Source organism: Spinacia oleracea, chromosome 4 (assembly GCF_020520425.1).
Source record: "Spinacia oleracea cultivar Varoflay chromosome 4, BTI_SOV_V1, whole genome shotgun sequence".
Taxonomy (NCBI): Eukaryota; Viridiplantae; Streptophyta; class Magnoliopsida; order Caryophyllales; family Amaranthaceae; genus Spinacia; species Spinacia oleracea.
In genome coordinates, this window is record NC_079490.1 from 97,618,621 (window position 1) to 97,631,494 (window position 12,874).

At 31.6% G+C, this 12,874-nt stretch overlaps 1 protein-coding gene across 1 annotated transcript; it reads left to right on the forward strand.

Moving 5' to 3' along the window:
• Positions 1-801: 801 nt before the first annotated feature.
• On the forward strand, positions 802-1,383 carry LOC130471732 (uncharacterized). Its single transcript, XM_056842011.1, has one exon. It carries the CDS (start codon positions 802-804, stop codon positions 1,381-1,383), a length of 582 nt encoding a protein of 193 aa, XP_056697989.1.
• Positions 1,384-12,874: the final 11,491 nt, after the last annotated feature.

A 12,874-nucleotide genomic window follows, 5' to 3' on the forward strand; every position in this document is an offset into this window, starting at 1 on the left:
TTATAAGTAAAGAATACCTATATAATATTATTAAGTATAAAAGTAGATAAGTAATTTAAATTTTAAAACGGTAACACTAGATTATATAAATGGTAACACAGAAAGGAAATTATATTTAACACAACACGCAACTGATTGTTTGCTTAAAAGCTAATCACACAATTGTTTAACCTTTAAAGGCTAAATTCACAAATAATTGTTCCTTTTAAAAACTAAAAACACAACTAATTCTTTGCTTAAAAACACCTATCTAAAATACAAACTACATTGTATTTTCATTCTCAGTAACATCAGCATCATTAGGTTCACCAGTATCAAGATTTGCAGTTTCTTCCTCATTGAAATCATTGGATACATCTGAAGATTGTGATTCAACACCCTCATTAGCAAGTTTCTTCCTCCGTTTTTCCTGCCTCTCATGTGTTATAAGCTTCTTGTTTTCTTCTGCAATCTTCTTTTCTTCTGCATCAATTATCTTCTCATTCAATAATACAAGGGACAAAACTTGTGCTCTTTGAGCATTAAATTTCTTAAGCTCTTCCAACAATTCAGGCCTCTTAGAATTTAAATCACTCAGTATAAGGGCAGCAGCAATTTCAGCACGACAAAGCCTTCTTTTTGTTGACTACAAAATAGAAGAAAACATCTATATTAGTAAACAAGTAATCACAATAAAAATTAAAGATAAAATAAATAACATATTATGTAATCTGAAAAAAGATAAAAATATATATGAAGTAACAGTTTCAATTAAACAAAAGTAACATGTAACATTAATAAGAAGTAACACTTTCTTCTGGAATGTCTTGGTCTTTGAAGAAGATTTGGCAGCAAAGGGAGACACTGAGTAGCTCTGGTGATTTGCAGAAGTTTGTAACTGCAGGAAAATTTAAGATTCAGAGAATGTATAATCATTTGAGACAGCAAGGGGAATCTGTGGGGTGGAAGAGAATTGTTTGCAACAGTCATGCTAGCCCTAAAAGTGTCTTTATTGTGTGGCTGACCCTGGAGGATAGACTTGCAACTAAAGAAAGACTGAGAAGATGGAATGTTATAGCAGATAGTGTGTGTTGCCTTTGTCACAACTCAAATGAAAGTAGGGATCACCTTTTCTTTGCCTGCAGTTTTTCTGCTGACATTTGGAATCAGGTCCTGCAGAGAAGTGGCATACATAGAACTGTTGGATCTTGGAATGATGAAGTGCAGTGGGTGGAGAAAGCAAGCAGGAGTACTAGAAGTAAAGCTAGAATGTGTAATAGTTTGTTTTGTGAAACTGTGTACTCTATCTGGCTAGCTATGAACTCTAAAGTCTTTTCTAACCAGTTAGACAGTAGCTTAAGTATTGTAAACAGAATTCTGTTTAGGGTAGCTTGTAATAGCTAGTTGCTGCTTGGCCTGTTGTGGCTGTGGTTTGGTTGTACTGATGGTAGGGTATTTTGCCCTCTTGGTAATTAATAAAATCTTATTACTTGCCAAAAAAAAAGTAACACTTTCAATAAACAAAGGTAACATCCTAATAAATACATATGTAAATTAGGTAATCTAATGAATTATTGAAATATATATTAAATATAACATAAAATATAACACTAATTGTTAATAAATTGTTAGATTCAAATTGCTCTCATTGATACTTGCAACAATGAAGCATAGTAAACACACCACAATCATTGGTGTAGACTTTAGTAGTCCAAGGAAATTGAATAATCCTGATTTCGAAATCAATCAACTTTGAACCTTCAGAATGTCCCTTTGAATCCAAATACATTCCCATATATTTTCTCTGAAAATAGAATAGGAAACAATAAGTGGTTACCAAACAAAGTAACACATTAAAGCCAAAAAATAAAACAAAATTAAAGGAAACTACTTTAACTAATAATGTAACATAAAAAACAATAAACAGTAACACGTGAATCAATAAAAAGTAACAGCCCCATAACAAACATAGTAACAGCTAATTATTCTAACTTATCATGAGTCAGAAAAGAACCAGTAATTATAAACAAAAAAAATACATAAGTAACGTCATCAATACAACAAAGGAAACTTTTAATATGCATTTGAAGTAACACTTTCATAAATAAAAAGTAACATGTATATGAAGTAACACTTTCAAAATAACAAAGGTAAAGTGTAACATAAATCTGAGGAAAAACTTAAATAGAACAAAGGTATTAAGTAACAGCTCCAAAACAGACAAAGTAACAGCTAATTATTCTAACTTAACATGTAGCAATCAAAAAATATGCAGTAACTATAACAAAAAAAAAATACAACTATAAGGAATAGGGAAACTAACCAACAAACACACTATTTGAAAGAATTCATTGCCTTCATCAAAAGATGGATAAACTCGGTTATCTAAATAGTCAATTGTCAGTGCTTGAAAATTAATAGCCACACATGAAAAATGAAGATCATAGAGAATTGGAACAAACACCTGAAAAAAAAAAGGTAACACTAGTAAATAAGCATTCAAAAATAAAAGAAGAATTAAAATCATATTTGAAATAATGACTTACTAAACCACAATCGTGGATATTTGGGGAACGATACTGTGCTGATATCCATAAATCCCAAGAATCAAAAATTTCTTTTATTGCTTCATCAATTTATTTTATTTTACTTTTCACAAGTTTAACTATAACTTCCTACATAAACATCAAATAAATTAGTAACTAAAAACACAAGTTTGTATATAAATTTTTATAAGGCAGAAAGATTACCATGTAAGACAAGCCAAAGAAGAATCTGGGATCCCCTTTAATACCTTCTAGAATTGAACAAGGTATTCAGAATTATTTAACACCATAAAGTAACAGTCCAAAATACGATTTGCTATCATTTTATTGGGTTGCAATGTCAGCTTATCTTCTCTATTCACAAAGTATTCAAGAGTATACCAAACAAGAATTTCTCTGTTCCAAAAATGTAACAAGAAGTTCGATCTATTAAAAAACGTTAAAAAGTAACTAAAAAGTAACTACAATATAACTGAAGTAATCAGAAATACTAAAAAAAGTAACTTTATTAGTGTAAATAAAGTAATGATCAATACAAAAAAAAAAGTAACTCATTAGTGTAACTGAAGTAATCAAAAATATAAAAAAAAAGTAACTTCATTAATGAAACCAAAGTAACTACAAATACAAAAAGAAAGTAACTTCATTACTGTAACTGAAGTAGTGACAAATACCAAAAAAAAGTAACTTCAACTATAGAATATAAACAAAAATTAATAAAGAAATTTGTATGTAGACAAGTAACAACATTATCAATACAAAATAAAACATAAAGGATAATATCATTACTGCAATAACTAACACAATTAACTAAGAAAAAGTAACATCATTAACATTAAAGAAGTAACATTAACAATATGTAATAAGTAACATAAAAGTAAAAAAATGACAGTAATTTAACTTAAAAAGTAACATCATGAAATAAATATATCACGAAAATACAAAAATTAACATAAAAAAATAGTATAAATTAAAACTTACGAATGGTCATATTTTTAACTCAGATCTACCATAGCAAAATCAGTAACATCGAGCCTTAGTTTCTGCATTCCACTTGTTAATTTTTAGTTGCTCCGTAAAAATTTTGAGATGAGCTGTACATCACAGTAATTATTTCCACAATCAATGTTGCATCCCAGATGTAAATCTTCAATGTTCATGTCATTCAAGTGATCACCCCTGTCGTTGAACGATAGGGCATTTGTTGAAAACTTTAATTTCATTAAATTCTCAGATTCTTCTACAGAATGACCACAAATAAAGAAATTCATCTTTTCTCTTCCCCTTCGCTTGGTTGCAACCTTGCTGATAACCTTTCCTATAATTGCAGTTGGCTTTGAAACAGGCACAGGAGCAGAGAAAGCTGGCTTAGCTATAACCACAGGAGAAGATTGGGAGCTAACAAGGATTACTGCAGCAACTTCATCAGAATTTTCAATATTTTTCTTCAACCTATTCAGAATATTCCTTGATCTTTCAGATGTACGTTTGACTTGAATAATTTTGTCAAGCACTTCAACGTTCTTTTCAGCAGGAGTTGCGGCACTAACTAACTTCTCTCTCACAGAAGGAACTTCAACAGTAACAACCTTCCCAGGAGAAAGAACCATCTGAACAGGAGCTTCAGCAGTGACAATCTTCTCAAGAGATTCGGTTGTAACAACCTTCTTAGTGGCTTCAGCAAGGATAATGTTCTCAAGAGATTCAGCATTGACAATCATTTCAGGAGATTCAGCAGTAACAACCTTCTGAACAAGTGGTATAAGTATATCAATCATGTTTCTAAAGTAACAACTTAATACAGCAAAGATATTATGCATATGATGTAACAACTTCATAAACAAAGGTATCATGTAACATAGAGGTACATGTAACAAGAATCAGAGGTAACACTAAAATTAAACAAGGTAACATGTAACATCTATATGAGGTAACACTAAAATAAACCAAAGGTAACATGTAAGACATTAAGCATAAATCATATGAAGTAACTGCTTCATTAAACAAAAAAAAACATGATGAATAAATCACATGTAACATCATCTATAAGGTAAAGGTAACTTTATAAACAAAGGTACAGGTAACATAAAGGTACATGTAACGTGAATCAGAGGTAACACTAAAGTAAATGAAAGGTAACATGTAACATCTATATGAAGTAACACTAAAATAAAACAAAGTTAACATGTAAGGCATTAAACATAAATCATATGATGTAACTATTTCAAAAAAAAAAAAATTTGATGAATAAATCACAGGTAACATCATCTATACAATAAAGGTAACTTGAAATATGCATATGAAGTAACAGTTCATTAAACAAATGTAACATGTTACATAAATATGAAGTAACACTTTCAAAATAACAGTGTAAAATGAAAATATGAGGTAACACTAAAATAGAACAAAGGTAACATGTAACATCCATATGAAGTAACACTAAAAGAAAAAAAAATGTAACATGTAAAACATTTAGCATGAATAATATGAGGTATTCGTTTCACTAAACAAGAAACATGAAGCAAAAATCAAAAGTAACATCATTAGCAGTAATAACCTTCTATATAGGTGCTTCAACAGTAACAACATTCTGTACAGGTGCATCACCACTATTAACCTTTTGAACATGAGGTTCAGCAGTAAAATCCAATAGACTAGGTTCAGGGTTCAACGACGTAATATCCAAATCCCTTTGAAATATTTGAGAAACCGATATATTTCCACCTAAGCTCTCTAACTGCCCAGAACAAACAGCCTTGACACCTAAATAATATAACAAAGAAAAGTAATCAATGACATATCAAATTAGTAACTTATTAAATCTATAAAATAATCCAACATATACATGAAAAGTAAATATGAACTACAAATACCTTCTAAATTCAACAGATCCCCAATCTCTATGTTATCATTCAATTCAATTTCATGCAATTGGGAATTAGCAAATATTTCAAATGAAGGCATAGCTTCCGTAAGCTCCTTCGTTAAATAGAACTGTGCAATAGCCTTATCAACAAAAGCTTGCACAACAGGAATCAGAAAAGAATATATCTGATTCAGAAAGATCAGGAGACATATCATGTCTTACAAAAATATTTATATTAAGTAATATCAATAATACTAATAAGATAACTACTAACATGCATATAAAGTAACACCAACATTAGGAATAAGGTAACTATTAAGGATTTTAGAAATAACGTAAGTACTACAAATAAAAACTATCAAGTAACATATAATTACTTGAAGGAAATAATGTCCTTGGTCCAAGTATGCATTCAATGCTAAGTCTAATAAATGCGGTTTAGTATTAATTAAACAAGTTAATAACTCAGTGAGATCAAGTGAGCTGAATGCCTAGCTAGAGGCCGCTTCAGTTCAAGTGTAATTAATAATATTAATCCAAACCTTACTCTTGACAGAACCCGTAGGGTCACACAAATAGTACGTGAACGGATCAGGTATTTAAGTGAATATATTATTCATTAAGTATTGTATTTATGAACATTCGGAAACTACGGATCTCGGTTCAAGTGGGAGCTGAAATCGTCAAAAGGAAAAATATAGAATGCTCCGGAAATGATGATATTGCCAGAAACGAAAATATGGATAATGACACAAATATAAATATTATCCAAGTCGTAGATGTTGCCAGAAACGGAAACATGGTTCGTATCGGAAAATATTATCGGAAATAGAAATATTGCCGGAATCGGAAATATTGCCGAAAATGGAAATATTACCGAATCGGAATTATTGTCGGAAAAGGAAATTATTTCCAGAATCGGAAATATTAACGAAAACGTAAATATTTGTTCGAATGGGAAATGAATTCCGGAATCGGAAAACGAATCGAAAGCGCGACGTGTGAACGCTCGACGAACGAGCTTGCGAGACGCAAGGCCCAGCGCAAGCGCCAGGCCCAGCACAAGTGGGTCGCGTGATGCTTGCTGCCAACGCCCAGCGCGCATGGGCCAAGAAAAGGAGCAGCGCCCACTCGTGGGTTGCGGGTTACGGGCTGCGTGCTACACAACCAAAGCAACGTGGGCTCAAGGCCACACGTGCAAAGCCTTGGCCCGCTAGGATTGCTTGCTTGTCAAGTAATCGTGTTTTCCTAATTCTACTGAAATTAGATGTTTTAGTTAAATCTGAAATACTTAGTATTTGATTAAACCTAAAATTCTACTATTATTAATTAACTAGATTCCTAATATATTTACTTAAACGATTCCTAGTAGAATTCAAACTCCTCTTTTTCCACCCTATAAATATGTGGTTCATGATCACAATTTATAATGCAATTCAATATACCATTCTAACTTATTAGATTCAAGAGAGAATTTAATACTTGCCTAATATTATTGTGAGTTTTCCGAGTGCACATAAAACCTTAGAGAATATTCTAGTTGGTTAAAGCTAAGGCAGATCCGAACGTGTTGTGGGCTATCTACGGAGGGGCGACATTTGGAGTCTTATACTTGTTCTTGTTCGGTTCGGGAGCAGCTAGGGAAGGCACGCATCACATTGTATATATGCTAATTGACTATGTGGCAATTAATTTGGATTCCCGGCTTTATGGTTTTTCCGCATGAATTATATTGTTTATATTATTCATAACCCTACAGTGGTATCACGAGCCTTTAATTAATTCCATAATCAATTATAGTTAACATGGATTAAATTTTACAAATTTGCAATGAATTAATGGGGTGATTAATTTCGTGTAGGTAATTAATTTCAAATTCGTGCAATGATTTAATTATATGTTCGCAGGATATTTCTGCAGTTTTGTCAATAATAGTCAGAATCTTATGTTTTTATAGTGAATTTCGCATGTAAACGACGTTTTAAAATTTTGACAAAAATCAAAGATTTGATTCGCCGAACCCAGAATTCCCAAATTCAAAGCCTAACGATGATTTTTTGGAGGTTTTAGTTTTTCGAATGTAAAATTTGTAATCTTTATGATGTTAAATTAAATATTTGCGAATCTTGTTTGTAATCTTTAATCTATGATTGACCTACTGTATATGTTTAACAATTTTAAGGCCGAATCTTGTTAATTATACAACCTAATTTGTAATTGTAATTAATTTGTTGAATTTTAAATAATTTAGAATTTGTTTTGAATTTCATAATTAATTGAAAATTTAATTAGGATCCTATGATTAAAAACCACCATAAAATTTGTTAAAATTGAAAAGTTTTAAAATTTTATAACCTAGATTTTAATCCCTAAAAATAAATGTAATCGGAAATTAATTTGAATAATAAATGTTCAATTTTTCGCCCAAATTTAGTAAAATTAATATGATTTATTAATTTTTCGTTAAATTTAAAATATAAAACATTATAATATTTATAAAACCGGTCACCAATCTTGCACGCACAATGCAATGGAAGCTAAGTGTTATCCTTAAGGGGTGTTGCATAGTGCGGGCATGCGACGACGAGCAAGGGAGCTCGTCGCCCATGCTGTACGAAGCAATGAGCAAAAAAGGCATGTGCGGCAGGCTAGGCCCTGTGCCGTGTGTGTTGTGCGGGTGGTCGAGAAAATTGGGCGACGGTGCATGGTAGCGCAAGGCGCGAGGCAAGGCAGCAAAAAACGAGAAAGGGAGCTCGCGTGTCGCTGCGCATGGCACTGCCCAGCGCCCAGCCAGCGAGCAGGAGGCAGCAGGCACAACACGAAGCTGATGCACTGATGTGGTGCATAACTCGGCCAACAGCAATGCAGGCCCTGGGCGCTGCCTTGTGCACGCGGCCCATGGGCGCTTCGGCGTTGGTGCTTGGGCGAGGCATGGGCTTCGGCCTATGGCCTTGCCTTGGCACGTTTGGGCCGTTTTGTTTATGTTTCGGTTGAAAACGATTTTAATTAAATTTAATTTCGTAATTTTATTATTTTCTCGGAATTTAATTTTGATTAATTTAATTATTATAAATAATTTTATACTAATTATTTTACTAAAATTAAAACCTTGATAAAATTTAAATTAATTAATTTTAATCAACTGAAAATAAAATTAAGGGACTTAAATATTATTTTATAATCTTTAAATTTTAATTAAATTTGTAAGTTTCCGGTTGGACTAGGAAATACAATTTTATGTTTAAAATTTGTAAAGCATGTAATTTTCTTGGTTTTAGTGGGATCTTTTAGTCATTAAACTCTTGATTAGGTCTACATTCCTTTAAGGTTAAAACAACTCGATTAGAACTAATAAGGTTGAATAATTTGTAGATTGTTGAAATATTTGATTAGTTGCTGCAAATGTTTATGTGATGCATGATTTGTTCTACTAACTTGCTATGTGGGCCATTCATTGATAAATGAATGGATGAATGGTATATTGTAAATGTACTGTTTTGCAGGTTATGGAAAGTGACTAGTATGGCCCAAATAGGATAGAAAATATGGTATGCGTACCTTTAATTTGAATGTAAAATTGGTCTAATGCACTAAAGTTTTTATTTTAATATGGTCTACGTAACATCAAATAGTTGTAATTAGTTTTAATTGTATCATATCCTATTTGAAGAAAATGGCGCCTCCCATGGTGAAATTCAAGACGGAGTTTCCAATCAATTTTCAAAGACGGAGTTTGAAGCTGAACCTTCAAGATGAATTCCGGCCATACTAGATCACATTTAAATCTTATGCATGCTTTAAGTTATTTATTTCTTTAAATATGTCTTAATTATGCATGAGATTATGGCTTGATTATATATGTTTCATGATTAAGGATTTTAGTTCACTTAAAATCTAACCAACATAGTAAGAGCCTTAAGTTCCCAACTTTAAAAATTGAATTAAAAGGTGCCATGCCAAAATAACACTTACTTGGATAACCTTTACATCAATCTAAGTAATAGTTTTCCTCCATAGCGAGGTGTTACTTGTTGATCCTAAAGGGGTAAGGTACACAAATAATTAATTGTGAGTACATGTTAGTTTTGGTGAAACTCAATGATATAAGTAAGGAGTCCTTTTATGTCGTGGGAAATGAGATAGGTTTACCTAATAAGTTCTTAGACGTACCTATCAACCAAGAGTAGTTTCTAGACTATTAGCAAAGGATTTGCTTACCTAAAATATTTTAGAATTGAGTCTAAATACATAATGTACTTAATTCATCAATGATTTAAAGATCTTGGATTCATTTTATTCACACCTGACGGAACACAAAAACTCGAATAAAATGCCAATAACTTGTTTAAATTGCATGATTGCATTAATTTTCAAGTTATTGCTCATGATAAATGTTTTGACTAGGCATGCTTCAATCTATGTTTTAATTATTGTTTATAATTAAATATCTTTTACTGCAATAAATCCTTTTTAAAGGGTAACAGTAAATTTCCTCGATTGGTAGTGAATCCTAGAAAGATTCACGAAAATGAGAGAAAGTGAGCAATTTATAATGTACGTTTCTTTAGCGACTTTTATGGTTGTTTTCGAGTATCAAAGTCGAATGGCAAACCGGCTGGTGCTTGCGAATTCAAAATACAATGTAGTTTTGAGATCATAAAGCATTGAGTTTAAACGCTCAGCCTTACCAATGTTTAACAACCTAATATCATTGTCCATTTAATTCTCGAATGAGTCTAGTCCCTAGACAGTCGAATAGATCGATGCTTAGAGAACTTTAGAAGCTTCTGGTGAGATCATCTAGTTGAAACAGAATATTCAACATAAATGAAATTGTAAGAACTTTGTTGGAGTGACATTGGACATGTCTAAACAAAGTATAAAAGTCAACACTAGAGAAGTCAATTCTTAAGACTATAAGAAAAGGTACAAGAAATAGGAAAACAAGGAACAAGTGAAAGGAATTTACAATTCCGTTTCTACCTAAAAGTTTATGTTTAAAGAGAAGTGACCTAGCAATCAAACTTTCTTGGTATCATATACCGCTTGAGGTTCTTACTTCGATAATAACTAAAACAATGGAAGCTAGGCTGCACTAATGACCTACAAGTGGGAAATTAAGCATGGCATTGTTACATTAGTTGTAGGGTCATCTAGTTTGTTTTAAGTCCTTTCAAAGGCTGGAACTTAATGGCTATTTTGTTCCATAATCAGCATACCTAAATTTCTGTTTCCAAACACAGAAAGACTCACATTCAAGAAAGACAAATACAATGTTTGTTTGTTATTTGAAAAAAATGGTCATTTGGGTTGAGGCAATATGCTTGATTAAAACAAACAACTCTTTACCAATAAAGAACTTTACTAGGTTCAAATCAATCTCTTGATTTGAGTTCCACAAATCTTTGGCATTGTTACTCAGACCATGTCAACAAGTTAACATTCTAAAGCTCTATTTTGATGGACTTTTGAAAGTTGATTGATTTCTAGATCATTCAAGACAGGCCAGTCTTACTTGGTTAAAATAACAAAAGATATGAACTTTCGTTAGAACACCTAGACAATAGAGTTCAAAGCTAAAGTCATATTTTATAAATTTATTATTTCACGTGGTTTTGAATGAATATGGATTTATTTACTCAAAGTGATATAAGTTTGAATCTGTTTGACTAGTTCAAAGATTCATAGAAAAGTATAAAAATGTCCACTTGGCAAGAAATCATAAAGATCTAGGTTAGATCATGTTGATGATTACTTATACCAAGAATGATCATCAATGATTGTGTGTTGAAATTTCATAATCTATCTCCATAAGATATGGTTTATCTAAATTGGAATGATCGAAGTCAAATAGTACTTGATTCGATCAATGATGAATCATAAAGAATTTTCCTATAATTTCTAAACAAAATGCTCAAACTGCCACCAAACTAAACCAATTAAATTCGTCAAAGCTATTTGAAAAGTAATTTTAGAATAATATATATATATATATATATATATATATATATATATATATATATATATATATATATATATATATATATATCTAAAGAGTTGCTAAACTCAGTGGGAGCTTAGTGTTTGTTATTAGACAAACTAAGGCCCAAGTATAGATATATGTTTTACTGTGATTTATTCAAATGAGACACAAGGGTATTGTTTCTACCACGAATTTTTGAGAACATAATGTTTGTTTGCTCAAAATAATGTCCTTTTGGAGATTCGTTTCCAAAATGACAAGTGGGAGAAAATAGACCTCGGAAGTCTTCGAGGCGAACAACAAACATAAATGGACATTCCAGAGAATTTTAGAAGTTCTTAAGAAAATCTGAATGGTTATTCTTTAAGGACTTTAGAAGTGGCTTTAAATAATAGACATCTCTTAGAAGACTTTACAAGTGCTTCAACAAAGGAGTTTCATGTGGCTATTGATATTCTATTGTTTGAAGTTCTAAACTCATGTAGGCATAGACTTCAGGTCACTGAAACTATGAGATTCTTCTATTAGATAGTGAAGAAACCTACAACTTGCGGTCAAACTATTATCATGAAGATAAATGGGTTTGTGACTTGTAAAAACCTATGACGAAACCTAGATTCCCTAAAATGGTTAGAGGCTATATATAGACTCAAATGTTTTAGACGGTTAAAGGCCAAAAAACATAGTCAATGTTTTGATGACAAAATTGAAATTTTTTTTATTTGCAAGAATAGATTAACACCTATTGGTTGCAAATTGTTTTTAAGGATGAAAACTATCAAACATGGAAGTGTGTCTTCACACAAAGCTATATTAGTTGCTAAAGGTATTAAGCAAATTCACGGCGTGGACTTTGTTGAAACCTCATGCAAAATCGTAATGCTCCAGTCTATAGAGCAAGCAATGATTGCATATTGGTACATATGGCAATTGGATGACAAAAAATCTTCCTCAATCAAATGTTGGAAGAAACTATGTCCATAGCATGTCAAAGGATTTGTAGATCCAAATAAATACTTGAAAAGGAAAGCTAGCTAGCTTATGAAATCTAAGTACAGATTTAAGCAAGCAATTGGGAATTGGAACTGTATTTTAGTGAAGCTAATAAGTATTTAAGTTTCATAAAATGTACTTGATTCTTATAGATATATAAGAAGTTTAGTGGGAGTACGTAAAACTTAATTGGTCATATGTGTATCACACACATATCTCTCTATTGTGAAATAACATTCAAATGCTAATGACTTAGATTTGAAATTATTCATCAATGATGGACCAAGGCGAAACTTAGTACATATTGGGTATTAAGTTCTATTTACAAAGATATTATAATATTGTTTTATATTAAGTAATGGCATTTACTGAATCAAACACGGAAGACTCCATTGGAGATATTCGACCCATATGAATAAATCTAAGTAATAAATGTTTGAACTATGTATAAGAATTTACTAAGTTAAACATCAAAGAATATAGATGAGATTCTTCACCTATATTATA

Coding starts and splice junctions, on each gene's coding strand:
- LOC130471732 (XM_056842011.1), top strand. CDS start 802: ATGTCTTGGTCTTTGAAGAAGATTTGGCAGCAAAGGGAGACACTGAGT.